At 44.1% G+C, this 22,090-nt stretch overlaps 1 protein-coding gene across 4 annotated transcripts in view; it reads left to right on the top strand.

Annotated features, from left to right (window-relative positions):
• Enpp1 (ectonucleotide pyrophosphatase/phosphodiesterase 1) overlaps nucleotides 1-22,090 on the top strand; it is a 74,246-nt gene that overhangs the window by 5,252 nt on the left and 46,904 nt on the right. Inside the window, exon 1 of one of the 4 annotated variants that reach the window (XM_006512598.4) lies at nucleotides 14,456-14,553. The exons of the other annotated variants lie outside the window; for them this stretch is intronic. Within the exon in view, the coding sequence (XP_006512661.1) occupies nucleotides 14,470-14,553 (84 nt within the window). The 5' untranslated portion in view covers nucleotides 14,456-14,469. Of the gene's footprint in view, nucleotides 1-14,455; nucleotides 14,554-22,090 lie in introns of those variants that run through there. 4 annotated transcript variants of the gene reach the window in all.

The following is a 22,090-nucleotide window of genomic DNA, read 5'->3' as shown; positions in this document are numbered from 1 at the left end:
CGAAGGCTTCAGGACAACAGTTGAATACAGTCTGGAATGGCTTATATATTCTCTTGGTTTTTCAGGAGAATTGGTAGAAATGTGGGTGATAAAGTCTTGGTGGTTATAAGTGTTGATGCTGTGTAAGGAAGTTTCAAAAGCCTTTTCCCATATATATTTTTATTGACCTATGGCACATGAATTCTGTATTAGGAAAACATAGTAATAGCCAGTTCTATCTAACAGTTAAGGAAACAGGCACAGAGGAATTCTTTCAGAATTCTAGAATGCTTGTGTGCCTGGAGACTATCTGGGGTTGCCTTAAAGGCAGAGATTCCAGAGGTCTCAAGTTCTGACTTGGAAGATCTAGACATTGTGGAATGCATCCAAGGACTCTGTGTATGTGTGTGTGTGTGTGTGTGTGTGTGTGTGTGTGTGTGTGTGTGAGAGAGAGAGAGAGAGAGAGAGAGAGAGAGAGAGAGAGAGAGAGAAATACAGAGGGAGGTTAGCTTGTTCTGTTATTCCTCAGGTACCTTACTCTTGTGGTTTAAGACGATTGTTTCAGTAGCTTAGGCTTCCTAGCAGCCCAAAGATCAGCCTATCCCTGTCTCCCCATCTATGGGGCTGCAAGCACCTTCCTCTCTCCTCTCCTCTCCCCTCCTCTCCTCTCCTCTTCTCCTCTCCCTCTCCCTCTCCTCCCTCTCCTCCCTCTCCTCCCTCTCCTCCCTCTCCCTCTCCCTCTCCCTCTCCCTCTCCCTCTCCCTCTCCCTCTCCCTCTCCCTCTCCCTCTCCTCCCTCTCCCTCTCCCTCTCCTCCCTCTCCCTCTCCCTCTCCTCCCACTCCCTCTCCCTCTCCCTCTCCTCCCTCTCCCTCCTCTCCCCCTCCCTCTCCCTCTCCCCCTTCCTCTCCCTCTCCCCCACCCCTCCCCTCCCCTCCCCTCCTCCCCCCTCTCCCCTCCTCTCCTTTCCTTTCTTTTTTCTTTTCCCCTCCCTCTCTCCCTTCCTCCCTCCCTTCCTTCCTTTATGGGTTCTGGGGACAGAAGGCAGGTCCCTGCTCTGACACTGCAAGCTTTCATTAACTGAGCTATCCTTCCAGTCTGATGTGTGCCATTAACGAATAACTAAGGTTCCTTTTCTCCACTTCTAGAAATGTACATTGCTGAGCAGAATCCATGGCATTAGTTATAGGAACCTCATCCCACCTTATTTGTTCACCCTCTCTCTGCAGAGACCAAATGTCACATCCAGATGCATCACTTCTGGCTACCCCAGTCTCTCACCTTCTTTTCTTTGTGATTTTTTTCATACTGAAGGATAGGAATCTAAGAGCTTGCTATTGTGGTGATGTACAGATCGCTTATATGGTGAGATGTGTTTCTCTTGCTAATTGCCTGGCCCAGTTTTCCTGGAAAGCCCACAATCTGTGCAATTTTAGTTACTATTGATTCAGTAATGTGTGTGTGCGTGTATGTGTGTGTGTGTGCTCGTGTGAGTTTCTAATGTTCACAACTGAGAGTGTCACTACTTAATTTTCTCACTGTACTATAGGACTGTGCAATTATTCAGCTGTCAAAACATCCTCTCTGGCTGTAGTTTGGGAACCATAAAGAATGTTCTAGTTTGTTCCTGTACAAGCCATTTTAAAGAAAAAATTTCTTTGTTTCTACAGCTAGTTTCTTCTCTCGGGAAACGTGTTAGCATTAGCACACACTTGTAACGGGCCATGTGAGGCCTGTAGTCTCTTACAGAGGAAACAAACCAGAGACTCGGCAACTTTTATGGTGACATTACATGTATTGCCAGAATTCTCCCCAGTAGAATCTCACACTAATCTAGACCATCTTCATGTGATTTTTAGATAAGTATGCTTATAATTCAAAGGCAATACAGCTGGAACAAAGTTTTAGCCAAAATATTTAGGAAGCAGTTCTCAAAATGGGGTTAGCGAATTCTTGGGGGGTTCCCTAAGGAACCTGCAGGGGGATCTCTAGCTCAGAATCACCATCATCATCATCACCACCACCACCACCATCATCATCATCAACAACAACAACATCATCAACAACAACAAGGTTTAACTATTACTCCCTGTTATTTTGGAAGTTCCTGTGTAGATCAGGTCGTCCTCAAACTCATAGAAATCCCTAATGCCTTTACCTCCTAAGTGTTGGGATTAAGAGGTGGCTGCATCACACCCAGCACAAATCAGTCTTATCTTAATAGAACAAGAAGATGTTCACTGTCCTTTTGCCATGTTGGTTTTGGGTGATAGTGTCTTAGTGCAGTGGAGTGAATGAACCCGATGATGCCTTGGTGGAAGGAGGTCAAGGCAGTGTACGTCACAACTAGTGTTAAGGTTATCCCCCAATTAGTTAACAAATGAATGAGGCTGTGACTATGGCTTTGACAATTCCCGGAGGTCACCTCTAATCTACTCTTCTAACTCCCGGTCTGGCTAGCTCCCCAGCAGTGTACCCCAGATACTTGCTGTTTCTCCTGGTCATGTGCTCATGGTCCTTCTCTTCTCGTGGTGACTTCCTCCTCCTCCTTTGCTTCTTCTTTCTTCCTTTCTTCTCTCTACCCCAACCAGGTAACTCCAAACCCACCTACCTCTTCAGTAATTGGCTGTAGCCAATCTTATTTAACCAATAGTTTAAGGAACAAGATTTGTACAACAAAAGCTTGTAAAAGTGAAAACTCACTGGTAGACCTAGACCTTCAGGTACAGTTAAGCATCATAACACATAACAACAAATCAAACCTCTATAGCAGTGGGCTCAATTAGACAAATAGTCATGGACTTCTATATAAACATCAACAATAGTGCCCTCCCCTCCAAAACCCCTTAATTTAAAAGAATGCCCTAGATAGAGCAACAAACATGACCGTTGTTACACTGATTTTTATTAATTTTATTAATTTATTAATGATTCTAATTACTAAAGCTTAGCCATCATTCATTTTTCTGGATGCAGGAACTGAAAGTGTGCATCTAACACATCAGCCATTGATGGAAGAACAGTAGTTTTCTGCCAGAAATGAGAGCCTGCCATGAGGTTAAAACCAGATGGGTTTCTCCCTTGAGGGGGCAGTTTACAAGCGCGTGCTGCCAGGCCTGACTTCTGAATGTAGGTCTTGTATGGCAAGCAGTTTCCTCACTGAGCCTCCTCTTCAGCCTTTACAGATTCCAAACACTTCTCCATGCGCCACATCATTTGGTCCTGTCAGCTTCCACCCCTTGTTGGAGGTGGAAAAGACATGCCTCAGAAAAGATTGAGAGATCGCAAACTGTAACTCTGTGGATCTCACCAGTGAGGTTGCTGATGAATAGTTTTAGAGTCAGACAGAATTAAGTTTAAACTAATATTATGATCAGCTGATTGAATAAGAAAAGATTGTGTTCTGAATATCAGCTTCCTCACCTGCGAAGCTAAAACCACCTCGAGTATCGTTAAGAGAGTCAGATAATATACACGTGGTGGCACATGGTGTTCTCTTAGCAAGTATTTCTTTTTGTTGTAGTTAATAGTGCGACCTTGTAACAGCTCAGTGTCGTTCCTTTGGAATTTGTAAGAAATCAAGTGTCACAGGCCCCACCCCAGACCTCCTGGGCCATCAGTTTGCACTTTAAAATTTGGAGTGTCCCAGCATATACTGTCTGAGGCCTAACAACTAGGATTTTTGTTCCTGGGAATTCTAATCAATAATCAATCATGCCATTGCTATCATGCATTAAATACAGCAAACAAGACAAAAAGCCAAGTGCTCGTTGTGGCCTGGATTGTGGCGAACTTGGTTACTCCGGTCCTACTTCCAATGGCACCTCTGCTTCCCTGCACAGCAGTGGGACTTCTGATAAGAGCCTCTTCCCTTCAAGGAACAGTTTCCCTCTTATAGCAGGGAACTCACTCTTTGTGCCCTTGCCTGAGGCTCTTAGTTTAATTACCATCCTCACCCTGCTGTGACTTGCCCCTTAATTGCTGTTTATTGCTTCAAGTACAGCCAAGTTTCTGCTATGGCCACTGGTAGATAGCAGATGTCTCTCTGAGCCTGCCATTTAGCTCTCCAGACACCATATTGATTTTTCTTACAGCACTTGGTCAGGAGAGCTCTCCAGTTAAACTTCCACTGCAGCACACTCTGTAGAGCAGGGCAGTTACGTGACACAGCCAAGCAAACGGATCTCTCAGAGGTTCTCTTCAGGTGATGGTGAATCAGGTTAAATATTCTTGGCACTGAGTTTGTTCCGGGATAACGCATTGTCCAAAAGCATCGGTTTTCAATAGAGTGCCACCTAGCATCAGGGAGATGTGAATTTCTGGGATTCTAGGAAGTATAAATGAAATCTATTCAGGTGGGAAGGTGTAGAGCACCGTGAATAGACTCTCAATCTTAGCTATTTTGGGGTTATCCAGAGAAATGAATACAAAGCCATTTGTGTGTTGTTTATTTAAATGCTGTATATAGTCAGTTTAAAGGAAGACGCTGTGAAGAACTTCAGCAGACACAAGTGTGCATTTGTTTGTCATCCTTTGGGAATGGAAAGAAAAAGCATCACTACTTTCTTCTGGAATGGTTCAAGCAAAGTGAAGGGATCATGTAGAGTATAAGCTAAGTGTTATGTGCTATTCAATGTTGTTACTGGATAGTCTTTTCTCTTTGGACTCTGTCAGTTAGGGAATCAAAGAAGTCAAGATGTCTTTCCCAAGTGTTTCAGCTCTGCTCACACGGCCTTCTGCTGCACTCAGCTAGGAGACTTAGTTCCCCTTCTATCATATCTGTGTATCTATGTATCTATGTCTCTGTCTATATATCATGTATGTATGTATGTATGTATGTATGTATGTATGTGTGTGTGTGTATGTATGTATGTATGTATGTATGTATCTACCTACCTACTTCCTACCTACCTACCTATTTCTGTCTGCCTGTCTTTCTTAATTACGATTTCCATTGTTGTGAAGAGATACTATTGCCAAGGCAGCTCTTCTAAAGGACAACATTTAATTGGCACTGGCTTATAGATTCTGAGGTTCAGTCCATTATCATCAAGGTGGGAGCAGGGCAGCATACAGGCAGGTATGTCACAGGAGAAGCTGAGAGTTCTATATCTTGATCTGAAGGCCTCTGGGAGAATACTGACTTCCAGGCATTGAGGAGATTCTCAGAGCTTACCCCCATAGTGACGCACTTCCTCCAACAAGGCCACACTTCCTAATAGGGCTGAGGACATTCAAACCACCACATTATCTCTCTCTTTCTCTCCATCCATCGAATCTATCTGTCATCTATCCATCATTCTATCCATCTATCATCCACCAATCTGCTCAGTGAATATGTGTGAATACATGCATGTAGAGGTCAGAGATCAGTTTTCAGGAGCTAGCCACCTTCCTAAGGATGCTTTTATTAAGTTTACTTGTTTCCTTTTGTGTGTTTTCCTTCGTGTGTGTTTGTGTGTGTGTGTGTGTGTGTGTGTGTGTGTGTGTGTATCACAGCACATATGTAGGGTCAGAGAATAACTTCCTGGACTCTGTTCTCTCCTTCCACAATGTGGGTCCCAGAGATGGACCCTAGGTCATCAGTCTGGACAGCCAGCACCTGTACCCACTGGAGCTGTCTTGCTTGCTCCCACAAGGTCCCTCACTGGAACCCAAGAATCTCTGTCTCCACCCCTTCAGCCCTGGGACTGCAGGCATATATCACCATGTCTCACACGGTTGCTGGTGACTGAGCTTGGTACCTCTATAAGGGTCCATGATACCCAGGACTCTAATAGTATGCAAAAGCAGAGATTGTTTTATTCTACATTACACAGGGACTGCTAATCAAGGCAGTAGGATAAGAGGACTGGTCATGGAGGAGGCAAAGGTGGTCAGCCCAGGAGACCAGTTGAAGAGGAACTCATACCAACCCTGAGACTGTTCTCTTTCTATTCTTCTGTCTTGTAGTTTCTTTCTGACTAAGGCCATGGATTCTTTGACCACCACTGAGTGGTCAACATAGAAACAACACTCCTCACTGAAGGCTTCACGGAGTCCTCCCTGCTGGAAGAACAGCAAGTCTAGGCCTCCTCTGTTCTGTTTGACTTCTTCTGCCAGGGAGGATGGAGAATCCTGCAGGGCCGTGATGGACTTTCCCATCTCCTGTATATCTGCATCGATTGCCATCCATTTGTAACTTTTGTCGTGGAGTACTAGTGTTGAGGCCTCTACACTAGCAGCTCTGGCCAGCTCTATGCCAAGGAGAGAACCCAGCAACACAGCCACCCTTCTTACCTGATTGTTTGGAGGCGCTAGCTGGTTGACGACATCCTCCCCCGAGTAATAAGTACAAGCTGTGCTAGAACACAAAAATCCTCAGTTGTATGTACAACCAGGCCATACAAATGCATGGGGTTAGCTCTGCGGTACAAGCCCACCAAGCGTTCTCTGGGGGCAGCATGTATCCTGAAACAGTATGGGTTACAGAGGTGGGAATAGGCTGGGGGGTACCTTACCTTATTTCCAATGTAGAGTCCCTGTCTGGTAAACAACAGTTCTGTATTAAGTCCGGGGTAAGAGGAGTTAAGAACTAGCTTCCAATTGGCCTTCTTGCCAGTCATTACGAAGTTGATGATGAGGTTGTTGCATTGCCCCTGGGATGTACCCAGATAGTAAGGGGATGCCCAGTTTATCCTCTGGGGTAGCATTAAAGTGGGAGTGGTATATCCACATCCTGATCCCATCTATCCTAATAGCCATAGGTGTGGTCAGGATCACAGAGTTAGGTCCTTTCCAGAGAGGTTCCAGAGTCTTGTGGTTATGTCTCTTAATCCAGACCTGGTTCAAAGCAATGTGGGTTAGGTGATGGGGCAAACTCATATACCTGGCAGATGTTAGGCCAGAGTTGCTTCTAGACCCTATGGAGAGCTTCCAAGGACTTAGAAAACTTATGTTGGTCATATTCAGCTAAGATATCAGACTGGTGGTTAGGCAGCATGGGAGGGGGGCCTCCCATATAGGATCTCAAGGGGGTTGAGACATAAAGTATAGTGGGGTGTTCCTAGCCTTATATAAGGCATAAGGTAGAAGGGACATCCAGTCACTGCCAGTCTCAAGAGTTAATTTGGTCAAGACCTCTTTCAGAAATTCCATACTTGACTTTGGGTTGATGTATCTGGGGTGCTAAGGAAGGTTTGATTCTGGGGGTTTGATGCATTGGCCAGACCCCCTTGAATATGTACCCCAAATAGGTGACCATAAGCTAACAAAACCGGGCCTTCTTAGCAGACACTTGGTAGCAAGTTAACTCAGCTCCTGTAGCAGGTCTCCTGTGGCCTCCTGGAATGTTTCCAAGTGCTCCACCCCCACCCCCAGGATGTCATCTATATACTGGAGTACAGTTATTTGGGGGTATTCACCCAAGTCCTCATGCAGTGCCTCGTGGAGGATGGTGGGTAAGTTCTTGAGTCCTTAAGGAAGGCCTATCCATGTCAGTTGTTCCTTGAAGCCTCTCTTCAAATCTTGCCATTCAAAGGCTCATAGAGGCTGGCTTTTTGGGTGCTGAAGCTTCCGATGGATGTCAGGGGCAGCTTGGTTAACAAAAACCATGTTCTTGGCTGACTCGCGCTCTTGGGCTTCTGGGACAAAAGGAAGTGTAGGCCCTAAAGGCTTCAAAAAGTCTTTCTAGATCTTCCCTGGGGATCTCATTCTTTCCCTGCATCACCTGGAGCCTCCCTTACCTTCAGCAGTGTTAGGATCCCAGTTGGGTCAAAGTCAAAGGAAAGTCTCCATTGATATCAGCCTGGACTTGAGTGGGCAGCCCATTTGCTCCTGGAACCAATTTCCGGGCGGCTCCCACTATCCTCTCTCTCTCTCTCTCTCTCTCTCTCTCTCTTCTGTCGTGAGGAGGACCTGGAACAGTTGCTGACCGTCAACCCAGGTGGGCAGGTGAGTCAGCACGATTGAATCTAGAAGGCCTGTGAGAGCTGGCGGTCTTTCTAAAATGGGGGTTGTGGGGGGGATCTGCAACTTCCAAACATAAAGAGCATTACTGGAAAATGGAACATATGTCATAAACTAAGATTTAGGCCTAGTCTCCCAAATTGCCAAATTGAAGCTTGTCATGGACTCTGTCTTACCTCATGCTACAAAGCACTTTATACAAGCTGGTTATATTCTGTCTGCTGGGAGTGGTCTTCCCATCTCCTCTCCTCAGGATCTCCCTCTGTGTAGCCTCTCACATCCAATATGTCTTTGCTGCTCTCTGGCTTACCTCCCATGTCTCTAAAGCCCTCCATTGCTGTTAAGTCATGCGGAGGCCACAGCACTGAGTGGTTAGGGGACAGACTTTGGAATCAGAATGCTGGGGTGTTGACTTTATCTCTGCCAACAACTGCTGTGTGTTCTGGGCAAGACCCCAACTTTCCTGTCTTTGTTTCCTCACCCTTATGAGAAGGGATAACAGTTTTATGTCACCTTTATGGCTGATAAACTCCAGATGCGGAATTTGTGTTTACCGTTCCCGAGGTAGGTGCTTTGTGATTTATTCACTAAGAAGTTGGAGTTCCTTGGGTAACAACAGTGTTGTGTGACTGTCTGGACGCTGGTGCTACGCAGGCACCTGGAAGATATTTGCTTTGTTCTCATAGTCTACACCCAGGGGCCTAGATAGCTGTCCAAGAATCACAAAAGGGAGTTATCAAGTGGCAGCTGTGGGGAATGCTGCCCAGGAGCTGCACACAAGGCAGAGAGTAAGAAGACTGAAGTCTTGGCATGAAGGAGCCTTCCCTGAGGAGGCAACAGGCCTGGAGAAAGGGACCTGAGGGGAGGCTGCAGCCTGAGTAGAGGCCCCGGGAGAAAGACGCATGTGTCAGTCCCAGCCCTGGCTGGTGTGCCTGCTGTGCAGAACTCCGGTTTGAGATCTCTCTCTCTCTCTCTCTCTCTCTCTCTCTCTCTCTGTGTGTGTTTGTGTGTGTGTAAGTTTGCGTGTGTGTTTGTGTGTATATGTATGTGTGTATGTTTGTGTGGGTGTGGGTGTGTGTTTGTGTGTATATGTATGTATGTGTATTTGTGTGTGTGTAATGTATGTATGTGTGTTTGTAAGTGTGTGTGTGTTTGTGTGTATGTGTGTGTGTGTGTCCCACGGCCAGTTCCTGGCAGGGTCTTGCAGTCTGTCTGAAGGGTTTGGGTTTTTCAGAGTGACTGGAAAGTACTGAAGTATTTTTCTGATGGTTTTTTTTTTTTTTTTTTTTTTTTGCTTTCTCCTTCAGTATTAGCAACAAGATAAGGCCTGATTTACATGTTCTAAAGATCATTTTGGTATTAGCAATAGGCATAAATTGGAGAGTGGGTATAGAAAGATGCACTGCCTTATTTCTATTTCGGGACTACTTAGTAACTCTCCCCCATGGGGTAGCCACATGTGGTTATTACATTAACATAATGAATTAATATTAAATACAGTAAAAATTCATTACCTGAGCCACATTTCCAATGTGCAGTAGTACTAAGTTTGACTACAACATTGAGATTTACAGATATATAGAACATTTCTGTTGTCTTAAAGTTCCTATTGGACAGCAACTATGCATTGTGATATCATAGAGGTTTTCTTTGGGAATTGTGGGGATCAAACCCTGGGCCTTGTACACACTAGGTAAACAGTCTGCCACTAAGCCACAGCCCCAAAGTTCTTTTTATTTCTAACCCTTTATAGTTTTTCAATTCATACTACTACTCCTACTCCCACTTGCATATAGCACTTGTTAAAGATACTTTAACTAAGAGAACAAAACAAATTAAAAGGGTTAAGCATAAATGTTATTATAAGTATACTTTTGAGATTCTTTACCCACACGAACGTGTATAATTAAATTGACTGAAGTCATGATAAACATGTTAAAAGTCACCATGGTTGGAAAACTGTCATCCCTCCCTAATTATAAACCCACATACCCATTACCTGTTTGTAAATTCTGTCCCTCTGTTACCAGTGTTGTTGTGATGGAGCAACTCCTGGGCCTTTCTCAAAGGTTAAAGGTTGCTTGTTCTTCCTTTATACTGTTGCCAGTAAAAAGAAAAAAAACCCTGAAATTTATTTGATTTTCTCTCTTCGTTTCTATTGAGTCTTTTTTTATTTTATTTTTATTAATTACATTTGTCTTTTGGCCATTCCATACATGTTCATAGTGCATTCTGGGTAATCTCACTTCCACACTCCTATCTGCCTCCCATTCCTCCCAGTCACCCCACACTCCTCCCTAAAAATCTCTTTCTCACATACGACTTTTTGTCTTGTGTTGTGACTACTGCACTTAACCAGCAAGTCTGCGTGACCAGGGGTTTGGGACTGTTCATTGGAACCTCGTGGGCACACACTGAAGACAAATAATGACTCCTCTCCATCGGTCTGTTGGTAGTAAATAGCAGTAGAGAGGGGTAGGGGCTCCTGTGCCCCTGTTTACTGAGATCATGCTCTGCACCCCCATAATTTGTTTCTTTTCACTTTCCTCTAGTCTCCTGCCATTATTCTCCATTGGCTTATTCTGTCTTCAGGCAGGGAGCCTGGGTAATGGAGCCAGGCAGGGCCATTTCTCTTCAGCCCCAGGTCAGCAGGAAGCAGTGTTACAGCTTTGGCAGACAAAACTGGAGACAGACTCAGAGATCTAGACCACTGTGCTTTGGGTGTGTGGGGTCTGCTCATGGGGTTTGCACCAAAGGGGAAGTAAACACACAGGACTGTGCAGATGGTGGAGGTGAGCCCCGATGCCCTGTGGATGGCCAGCGGGAGCCATGTTCAGTGGACACATTTGCCACACCATGTGCTGTCCTCAATTGAAATAACCCTTTGAGGTTGAGCAAAAAGGATCGGCGATCTCAGGAAGTGTGTGTGACCCTGTGGCATTCTTCAGCCAAGACAATCCCCGTAGGAGACTACTCCCAACAGCTGGGGTAAAGTTCCTTCAGCCCTGGAGACCACTCCCAACAGCTGGACACTTCAATTGGAGTGTCCAGTGCTGGCCAGAGTGGCCAGTACACTAAGGAAACAGATGTGAAAATCAAGTCCACACACTGATCACACATTGCTGAAATACATAAACATTTAAACATTCAACTTGTTTTTTTGATCACATAACAAAACCATAGATTATTTATCATTTCCACACTCCAACCTGTCAATCCCCATGAAATTAAAATATACAGATATTTAAAAATATTCATTAATAAACAAATGATTAAAAAATCATGTTATATGCAAAGAGATGAATCAATACTGCATGTAGAATAATTTCTTAGTTATGTCTTCACAGCTACAATAGAATATTAATATGTTTTAAGAAATGAAAATAGACCAAAAATTTTAAGCAAAATGGAAATTTGTAGTAGAGTAATTCCGAATTTTTTCTGATTTCCCTGTTCCCCAATAAATACTCTATTTTTACAACAGTTTTAGATTTACAGAAAGGTTATAGCTCTAGTACAGGGAGATCCCACACCCTTCCCTGTGGCTGACAGACTAGCACAATCGCCAGGCCCCTTCTCTATCTTTACTCTTCTAGGACCCCCCTCCAGGATGGCAGATGACACCCCGGCTCCTCCACTAAATGTCTCAGTAAATGTCCTTGATTTTGATGACTTACACAGTCTGGAGAGGATTGTCACATTTTGTGGGGTGTTCCTCACTTAGGATTTATCTGATATTTTCCTCATGATTAGACTTGGATGGTGCAGTGTTAGGAGGCAGTCTGAGGGTTAAAGTGTTAAAGTTCTATACATTATGCATATGAATGTGGTTTATTCTCCATGTCCTTTTTGTTTTTTTTCTATAAAGACAGTCTTCTTTTTTTTCCCTTTGGTCCATTTTCATATTATTCCTTTGGAAGAAAGGTGTATATTTCTTTCTGCCTCCCAAGTGCTGGGGTTACAGGTGTTTGCCACCATGCCTGGCCTTTGCTCATTGGACATCAGAATTAAACTGAATTAGAGGAAGCTCAGCTGGATGTCTGCAACTACAGAACTGTGTCTACCTAGAGATGGCATCAGATTCACAGCTTAAGGGCTTAGTCTCCAAAATTGAACCCCCTTCTGGTTTGCCGGTTTGTTGTAAGCCTCAAGTTGCTTTTACCCTGACTGGCTCCCAGTCTCTTAACTTCAAGCAATTTTTTCGAGGGGCTCACATATCTCAAAGAAATGGATTTATAGTTACTATAAAGGATATTGTTGAAGGATGTGGATGAAGAGATGTATGAGGCAAAGTATGTGAGAAGAGGGTTAGGATTTTGTGCCCTCTGTGCCCCCTCTTACCGGGAATCTGCATGTGTTGAGCTGTCTGGACCTTGCCAGTCAGATTCATGGCTGAGGGCTTAGTCTCCAAAACTTCACCTACTTCCAGTTTACTTGTCACAGCCTCAAGATGTTTTTACCCTGTGCTTCTGATGGATGCTGGAAGTAAGGATTCCAGTTGAACTCTGACAAAAGGGGTAGCCTCTATTGATAATACACTGACGTGGACATCCAACACAGCTTGCTGCAATTCTCTAGCCTCCTTCTATAGCAGACCTGTCTTCAAAGTGGAATGCGATTTCCTTACTCCGGGGTAGGTAAGACATTCCTTGTGTCTTACTGTCCACTATTAGGCAAGGGAGGTTCCACATGATTTCTTTATGGCTAGTTACCAACAGAAAGATTAGTGTTTCAGTAACCTGCTCTGGGGAAGAGAAATACTAGTTTCTGAAGGCTTGTAAGACAGTATTAATGGACAAAGGCTGAAGTAAGTATGAATATGGATACATTTAATATCACACATTGTTGGCAGGTTTTTGCTGTTATCACTTTGTTCCAATAAATGTTTTTATGTGCATATCTTTGTATGTTTATGTGAGTATCATATAAATTAATAGCATTAGAACCAGAGGGTAAAAGATGTCCCTATGGATGTTGAGTTTTGATTCAGTTAAGTGATCGTCAAACAAACTGAAGCTTCTGTGAAGATGCGATGAAGACGCCCGTGGTTCATCTTTGCCGACCGTTACGTAATCAGTCTTTTTGGTGCTTGTTAATATTGATTTATAGCTTTTGACTTTTTAAAAATATGCATATGGGATAGGAGACAACTTCTGTGAGTCAGTTCTCCTTCCATCATGTGGGTCTGAGGGTCAAACTCAAGGTCTTGGGCATATGCCAGTCCTCTATCACTGAGTTGTCTCGCTGGTCCTAGATTTCTACCTTAAATGAAAGCAAATACTTATTATTTCTGGGTTTTGTTGTCACCACCACCCCCCCCTTTTTAAAACCATTTAGTAACATTTCATCTTAGTAATTTCATTTTATATCTTTAAAAACATGTCATTTTATTTTTATTCATGTGTGTCTGTGTTGGTATGTGCATGGGGTTCTTGGAGGCCAGTAGAAGGTGTTGGGTTTCTGGGAGCTGAAGTTACAGACAGGTATGAGCTAACCCATACGGGAACATCTACTGATAATGCAGGGAATGTGAACACCCAGCAAGCCTGGCCTCTTTCTACAGCATTTCTTCCTTCAAAGTACGAGTGAGATTGCTTTCCTCCGGGGTAGGAATGAGGAGTGTCTTGTTGTCCACTATCAGACAAGGGAAGGTCACATGATTTCTTTATGAACTTATCTCCTAGGTGAGCATTCTCTGGTGAGCCATCTCTTTAGAGTCTCATTTTATATCTTTAACTATTTTCTTCATCTACCTTTTTATTTTTTATAAGGCATTCTTTCTACTGGACGCCCCCCTCTCCCCAGCTCACTGTGTTAAAAAGAAATGTTACATTTATTTATTCATGTGTAGGTGACGCTAACCTGCCACAGCTTGTGCAAGACAGAGTATAGCTTGTGGGAATCAGTTCTTTCCATCCACTGTGTGGGTCCAGAGGATTGAATTTGGGTTATCAAGCTTGCTAGGGAGTGCCTTTCCCTCTAGAGCCATCTGGCCAGCCCCAAATCTCTCTTTTTAATAGGCAACTCTTCTTCAGGACCATTAGTAAATAGACTATGTAAAGAAAGGTCACAAAAATATTTTGTTATACAAAAAGTTCTATTAAAGATAAAAGACAGTTAAATTACCAGAGCAAGAACACACTGGTGATATTTATTGATTCTCTGATCAATCCAAGGCACCCACCCTTGTGGGCATAAACTGATGTTCTGTGGGAGGCTGTGTCTGAGGTGTGCCTTCTGGCCATTGGAAGATTGATCCTGCTTTGCCTTTGTGGGATTTCCTGCCATTGGCAGAGCGCCTTGATGCTTGTGCCTCAGGCTTGAGTGAAGGCACACGGGTCATGGAGGGATGACATCAAAGCTGAGCAGAGACATTACTTTATGCTATCAGATGGACGTTTTCTTCTCAGGCCTTTAACTTCAGAGAGAAAAAGGTCTGTGGGATCTCACAAGGCAAGACTGGAAGAGCTTTTGCTCACTGAGGCGGAGACTGCAGACACTACTTATTCCCCTCTTTGAAGATACTTGGTACTTATTAAACACAAATGATTGAACACAAGAGGAGAGTAGATAACTGTGCTCTCTGCAGATCTCCCCAACAGATCTCTCATTTGAAGGACATGACAAAGGTGAGCTCCCAGTGACCTTCCTCTTCTGTGTCGGGGCTGATGCTCAAGGCCTCGTAGTTTATTCCAGTGGCCCATGTTCAAGGGAGAGCCCTCACCCTTACTAGATGTAAGAGATTAAGTTGTCAGGCAGAAGTAGACTCATAGGTAGCACTGTATTATGCCAGAGGAAGGTGGTGGAAGGGTGCACGTTGCTCAGAATCATCACATCCTAAATGTAGTTTGTGTCTTAACTCAGTTTAGAGGCTTGACGTTAGCAGTGGCCCACGGTTCTGAGATCTGTTAACTGGATCTGGCTGGAATTTGAAGGGTGTGCTTATAGTTTAATTTATATTACTTCTTTTCTATTTTTTAAGGCTAGCCTTTAAATTTGAAGTTTCCTCTTGGCTGATCCTTCTCAAATCTTTTTTAAAATTATAATTTGCAACTCCTCTGCTTTCTGAATGGAAGGCGTGACTCCTTTCTTCAAGTACAAATTTACCAGAGTAGTTCATCAAAAAGCAAAGACATAATGATGCAGGTGTTGGCTTAAGTACCCAAGGTGTCAACGCCCTTTTTTGATTCTTAATTGCAGTTTATAACTTGATAGAGCTCTGTCTCTAAGACCAGTCCAGCCAACTGTGCTGTGTTTAGTTAGTAAATAAAAGCTTGCACATGATTTTCTGTTGTCAGGGTTCCATTAGCTGCAGGCTTTGTCTCCATGGTCTTCGCTCATGAGGGGTGGGCTGGGGAAAGTTAAAAGTTGTTATTAGACGCGTTCTCACGACCGGCCAGGAAGAACACCACAGACCAGAATCTTCTGCGGCAAAGCTTTATTCTTACATCTTCAGGAAAAGAGAGCAAGAAGCAAGAGAGAAAAGCAAGAGAGAGAGAAAAGCAAGAGAGAGAAAAAGCAAGAGAGAGAGAAAACGAAAACCCCGTCCCTCTTAAGGAGCATTCTCCTTCGCCTCGGACGTGTCACTCCTTGATTGGCTGCAGCCCATCGGCCGAGTTGACGTCACGGGGAAGGCAGAGCACAAGTAGTCATAAGATACCCTTGGCACATGCGCAGATTATTTGTTTACCACTTAGAACACAGGATGTCAGCGCCATCTTGTAACGGCGAATGTGGGGGCGGCTCCCAACATCTCCCCCTTTTTCTTTTAATAAGAGCAAATAGGCCACCCATATTAATGAGAGTGGAGATAGAGGTCAAATCCCCAGTGTGTAGGTAAAGGAGCCATGTACAGGATTAGCTCTTAGGCTTACAGGCTTTTACCCAGAGCAACCCTGACCTGCTCCCGTGTCGTTTTGCCTGGGGGAAGGGAACTAGGACACTGAACCTTCATGAAAGATGACATGTCTCCCTAGAATAGGCTCATATATGCCGCAGAGCCTTTCCATTGCAGTGCTTAGCCTTGCAACTCTCTCGGGCTGCTGAAGCACACTCACTCTATCCCGTGCAATGAGACTAGCCTCGTGAGATATAAGAGCTGAGTGGCCAGCGACCTATTGCCTAAGCATAGATATATCAGGGGAAGCTCCATGTTCTAGTCCTGCAAGCGCCTGGGCAATAACCACCTTGTCTCTCCTAGTTTAGGCCTTAAGCTTACAGACCAATCAAAGAAGCAACACTAATCCACAGCAAAGTGTATCTCCAAATAATATTAATCCCACCCATTTTTTAAAGAAAGAAAATGCTGAGGAGATCCAATTGGGTAATCCTTTGGTCAGGGACAGGTCCAAGCGCGTGGAGTTGACCTGAATGATGGCAAGCCTCGAAGGGTCTGTTCAAATTCAGCCATCCAATTCTGTAACATATACTGAAAAAGACTTTTTGACAAATTAGCTGCCCTAGTAAATTTAACATACTGAATGGAAATAACACACAATCCCGGAAACTTTTGTTCACATCCCTGCTGAGTTATTTGTCATAATACATCTAGTTGTATCTGGACAAGATCTATGAGTTGATTAACCAGCATGAGACCTCTCTGTATCTTGACATTAGCTGAGGCCTGTTTATCTATGACTGTAGTCACTGAGGCTGACAAAGTGTTAATGGTGTCAGTCATCTGGACCTGTCCAGACAGAGCCAAGGCTGTCTGAATCAAGGCCAAACCCAGTTCCCAGTTAGTGGTAAAAAAGCAGGAGAATACTTGAGCATTATACATCACCGTCATTGGGAGTGGAAATGTCGACATTATCCCCCAACGCTGCTCTCTCTTTATTATTGACGCCCTGGACATCACCAAGACGAGGGACATTAGTATTCCCTTGGTCAGTCTGGATTTTTCGGGTGAGTCTTTCTGGTACCCAAAATGGGTTGTCTTCATTCTGTGGGAAAACACAGATAGCTCCCCTGGATCTTATCAAGATAGGATCCGGGCCATACCATTTATTATCAAGGACATTTTTCCATTTAACCATCTCATTGGGCCTATCTGGCTCTGAACAATGACGTTCAGCCGCAGTATGGCCATGAGCATCAATATTTAAAAAATTAAGTGTAAAGAGTGCCAAAGACACCGACACTCTTGGTGCTCGGGGTACAGTCTCCTCAAAAGTTCCCCTCTTCTGTTTTATAAGATAGGCTTTGAGGGTGCGATGCGCACGCTCAACAATACCCTGTCCTTGAGGGTTGTATGGAAGTCCAGTCAGGTGGGTTACGTCCATCTGACGGCAGAACTGCTGAAATTTTTGGGACGTATAAGCTGGTCCATTATCAGTCTTAAGGAGTCTGGGTTTCCCCCAAGCACTCCATGCCTCAAGACAATGTTGAATCACATGTGAGGCTTTTTCTCCAGTTAACGGAGAAGCAAACATGATGCCAGAACATGTGTCAATGGACACATGGAGATATTGAAGTTTTCCAAAGGAAGAAACATGTGTAACATCCATTTGCCAGACCTGTAGAGGTCGAATACCGCGTGGGTTAATTCCCACATGAGGAACTGGCAAGAACTCACAGCAGCTTTGACATTGAGTAACAATGTCACGGGCTTCTTTTCTTGTCAAGGAGAAACGACTGCGTAATGTTTCAGCCGTCACATGAAAATTGTTATGAAAATTTCTTGCAGCCTCTACCGGGGATGATAGGGCAGCAGCCACCACTTTAGTGGCCTTATCTGCCAAATCATTTCCCAGAGCCATGGGGCCAGGTAGGCCTGAATGGGCTCTAACATGAGTAATATAAACAGGAGATCTTTTAGATAACAAAACTAATTGTATTTGCTGAAAAATATTGGCAACTCTACTGGAAGGCTTAATCACTCCAGCCACTTCTAAAAGATTTACTGCATTAACCACATAATAGGAATCTGACACAATATTAAGGGGTTTTAAAAAGGTTTTTAAAACTTTTAAGACCACTAAACATTCTACCACTTGAGGTGAATTTTCATTATATTGTTTGGATACCACTTTACCATTAGCCACATAGGCACCTATGCCAGTTTTTGATCTATCAGTATATACCACAATCCCATTTTTAAGTGGGTTTCTTACTGTTATTTGTGGAAACACAACAGATTGATTTTGGGCAAACTGTAAGATTGGATGTTTTGGATAATGGTTATCTATTTTTCCTGAAAAGGAGGTAACTAAAACTGTCTAATCATTAGATGCGGCTGCCAAGGTTTGAACCTGTGCAGCGGTATAAGGTACAATTAAAAGATATGGACTTTGCCCAAAGTGGGTGATTGCTGCTTTTAGGCCTTTAAGGGCAAGCTGTGCAATTGCATCAGGATACCAATCTATTATTTTAGCTGGGGATACGTTTGGATGGATCCACAACAATGGCCCATTCTGCCACAAAACTGCAGTTGGCAATTGTGCTGTCTTAAAGACACACAAACTGAAAGGCTGCGAATCCTCAATACGTTGTAATTGTGCATTTTGTAAGGCTTTTTCCACTTTTTGTAAGGCCTGGTTAGCAGCTAGAGTAAGAGTCCTAGGGGAGGAGATATGAGGATCTCCTTCTAAAATACTAAACAAAGGCCTTAATTCAGCAGAAGGAATCTTTAAAAAGGGTCTGAGCCAATTAATATCTCCCAACAGCTTTTGAAAATCATTTAAGGTATGGAGGTGATCTCTTCTTATCTCTACCTTTTGGGGCACAATCTTATCTGGGGACACCACAGAGCCCAAGAATTGTCCTGTATCAGAAATTTGGACCTTTTCTGTGGCTATCTGTAAACCCCACTGACTTAAAGTTTTAAGTAGAAAAGGATATGCCTTTTGTAGCATGGTAAGGTCTTTATGGCACAGGAGGATGTCATCCATGTAAAGGAGCAAAATTAAAGAGGGGAATTGTTCCCTCATTGGCAAAAGAGCTTTTTGTATATAAAGCTGGCACATTGTAGGACTATTGGACATCCCCTGTGGTAAGACCTTCCATTGATACCTCTTATCAGGTTTAGCAGAATAAGCTCTCTGACCCGTTAACAAGTCAAAAGTCCAATCTCTCTGCTCTGGAGTTAAAGCAGCAGCGTTTGCTCGGGCCTGCGCCTGTGCAGCCTCTCGCCACAGAGATCTCCATTTCACATATTTGCCCATACTAGGGAGAGCGGCTTTTGCAATCATTTGCCATTTGGCAGGAGTTAGTGCCATGCTGGCAAGCCTGTCTTGTAAGTATTCTACCGGAGCGTGGACACGCCCACCCTCGGCTCCTTCAAAGACCGGAAATGCCTGTTCTATTTTCCTTTGTTCCTCTCGGGGAATGAATGAGTCTGCGCACTGCCTCTCTGCGCACTGCCTCTCTGCGCATTGTTGACGCACTACGGGCTGACGCACTACGCAGGGCGGGGACTCCGCATAAGGCGGGAGTGCACCTGGTAGCCGATTGCCCTGAGGCCAATTAGCAAACTGGCCTTCGCCAGCCGCTTTTGGCTTTTTCCTTAAATGACTAGTTAGCACTTTACTTGGTTGGTACTCTTTTTTCTCATAATGAACTGCTTTTTTCTCCCAGTCTGTTTCTTCAGAGCACAGGCTCCTTTTCCTAGAGACCTCCGCTAATTGATCTTTTTTCTTTTCTTTTTTCTTTTTCTTCCTTTTAATCTCTCTCCAGGTATTTCTACCTGACCTTAACTTTTCCTCGGGTTCAAGACCCTTGGAAAGGCCTGTATACTTACCGTTTCTCTTTGCTCCTACTCTCTCTCCCCGCTTTACTTCTGATAGACTGTCCTGAATTTTTTCTAGAATTTTCAGCCCTATCTTAAGCACTATATAACATGTGAAAAGGAACAAAAGGGCTCCTAACACTAGAAAAAGTTTAAGGCCAAACATACCTGGTAAAGCCATTTCTCACTTCCGTTCCCCAGCTGATGAGTTTTGAATTTGGCAGTTGAATCCTTCTCAACAGTCTGCTTTACGGGAACCTTTATCACCGTCGTTCCCCAGCTGATGAGTTCTGAATTTGGCAGTTGAATCCTTCTCAACAGTCTGTGTTACGGGAACCTTATAACCTTGATTCGCAGTTCTGGTTCTGGAATGAAGTATCTCTCCTGTGCCAGTCCGGAGTTTTTTCTCGTCCCGGATTTTCTCGTCCCGGGTTTCGGCACCAATTGTTATTAGACGCGTTCTCACGACCGGCCAGGAAGAACACCACAGACCAGAATCTTCTGCGGCAAAGCTTTATTCTTACATCTTCAGGAAAAGAGAGCAAGAAGCAAGAGAGAAAAGCAAGAGAGAGAGAAAAGCAAGAGAGAGAAAAAGCAAGAGAGAGAGAAAACGAAAACCCCGTCCCTCTTAAGGAGCATTCTCCTTCGCCTCGGACGTGTCACTCCTTGATTGGCTGCAGCCCATCGGCCGAGTTGACGTCACGGGGAAGGCAGAGCACAAGTAGTCATAAGATACCCTTGGCACATGCGCAGATTATTTGTTTACCACTTAGAACACAGGATGTCAGCGCCATCTTGTAACGGCGAATGTGGGGGCGGCTCCCAACAAAAAGTCAACCAACTCTACTTTGTTCAGTGTTCATGACAGTAGGGTAGATTGTTCTCTCGGAAGACTCTCTGGGTGGCCTGGTTCTCTCAGCATCTCTGTGGGAACTCTGGTTTACCTCTAGCCCCAGGCATGTCTGGGAACTTCTTGTGTGTTATGTTCGGGGCTTGGCCCTTTCATAGGTAGAAAGATGAAACAAAACAGAAGCCAGAAGTCCCAGTGATCCTATGAAACATTCCCAGGACTCATGGCTTCCAGTTTTCTAGAAGTTGCCATAATGTAAGCCCCAGGAGGCACTGGCTTGGTTCTACTCCCTGTAGCTCTCTGTACCACATAGTGGAAGTATTGTTCATGGAAAGCCGATTCAGTAAATTGGCTTTGAACCATCCTGTCAGAAGCTGGGACTCTTTTTGCCAGGCAGGTGTGTGCTTTTTCAGTGTTAGTATTTGAGGAGGATCTGACCGTGAGGTTTGCCCAGGTGATGTGCCTGTTTAGGCTTTCTGCCTCTTTCTCCCATTTCCAGTCACGTGAGTACCTTAACATACAGTTCCACTGTCGCTCAGGAGGATCTTCAGCGAGCATCTTCACACACAATCCCACTCTCCCTGGGGAGGATCTACAGTAAGTCAAACAATGGAAGAGAGATGCCCATGTGTGGGTAATAGTCTCAAAGGCCATCAACACCTACCTGGATAGAGCTTCAGAGGAAGATTATGATATATGTTTGGATGTCACAATATTTCACAATATCTCCAATAAAATGTTAGCCTTTGTATGTCCTTTGGATTTCCTTCCCTCTAGACGCCGTCCCCAGTGGAGGAGTCCTGGGAAGACTAAAATGCTGCTGAGGTTTGAGTTCTTGCAGGGTTGGGTTTATCTTGTTTTTAAACTTCTCTTGCAGTTTGACCTAAGGGTAGAGGTCTCATAGCTAATGCATCCCCTTGATCCGTTTCCATAAAATATCAGCATCCTTTCTCGCCTGTTACACTTGGGCGGCAAATACAACAGTCGTTTGTTTCTGGATTTTTTAAAAGTGTATTTATTGTTGGTATCCTTTTTATGGATCAGGCATAATGACACTTAACAAATGGACCAACTGGGTCAAGTAAAATGCAGGAAAAGGTGGAGTTCTTCTTCTTTCCCCAAATCATGTTTTCAGGCAGGCACTGCTTGGTGGTGTAGCTTGGGGGTTTTAATGTGTGCAAGGCACCTTGTTAGATGTGGAAAGCACAGAAGTAAATAAATAACGTCTATAGCTGCCTGGAGCTCACAGTCAGTCAGAGACAGGCAAATAAACAAACTCATGTCTGAGGTCTGGGTTCCTGTAACCTGAGGAGGAGACTCTGGTCCAGAGGAGCAAAGAGCAGTGAGTGCCCTTCCAAAGTGAAGCAGACAAGTCAAGACCTCATCTTGGTGTGAGATCATGCAGAATCATACCACAGCCTTCCAGGATGCTGCTGAAAGACTTTTCTAGAAGTTTCTAGAGCAACCCATTTGTGTTGCTTCTGTAGCTAAAGACTTCAAGATCTCCCCATCTCCAGATCTCATCCACAGCCTCTGTGCCCCACTCCTTACTGAATTTCTGTCATGCCACTTTTACATTAAACTCCATGAT

Source organism: Mus musculus, chromosome 10, assembly GCF_000001635.26.
Source record: "Mus musculus strain C57BL/6J chromosome 10, GRCm38.p6 C57BL/6J".
NCBI classification, from domain to species: domain Eukaryota; kingdom Metazoa; phylum Chordata; class Mammalia; order Rodentia; family Muridae; genus Mus; species Mus musculus.
This window is presented reverse-complemented; position numbering and strand designations above follow the sequence as displayed.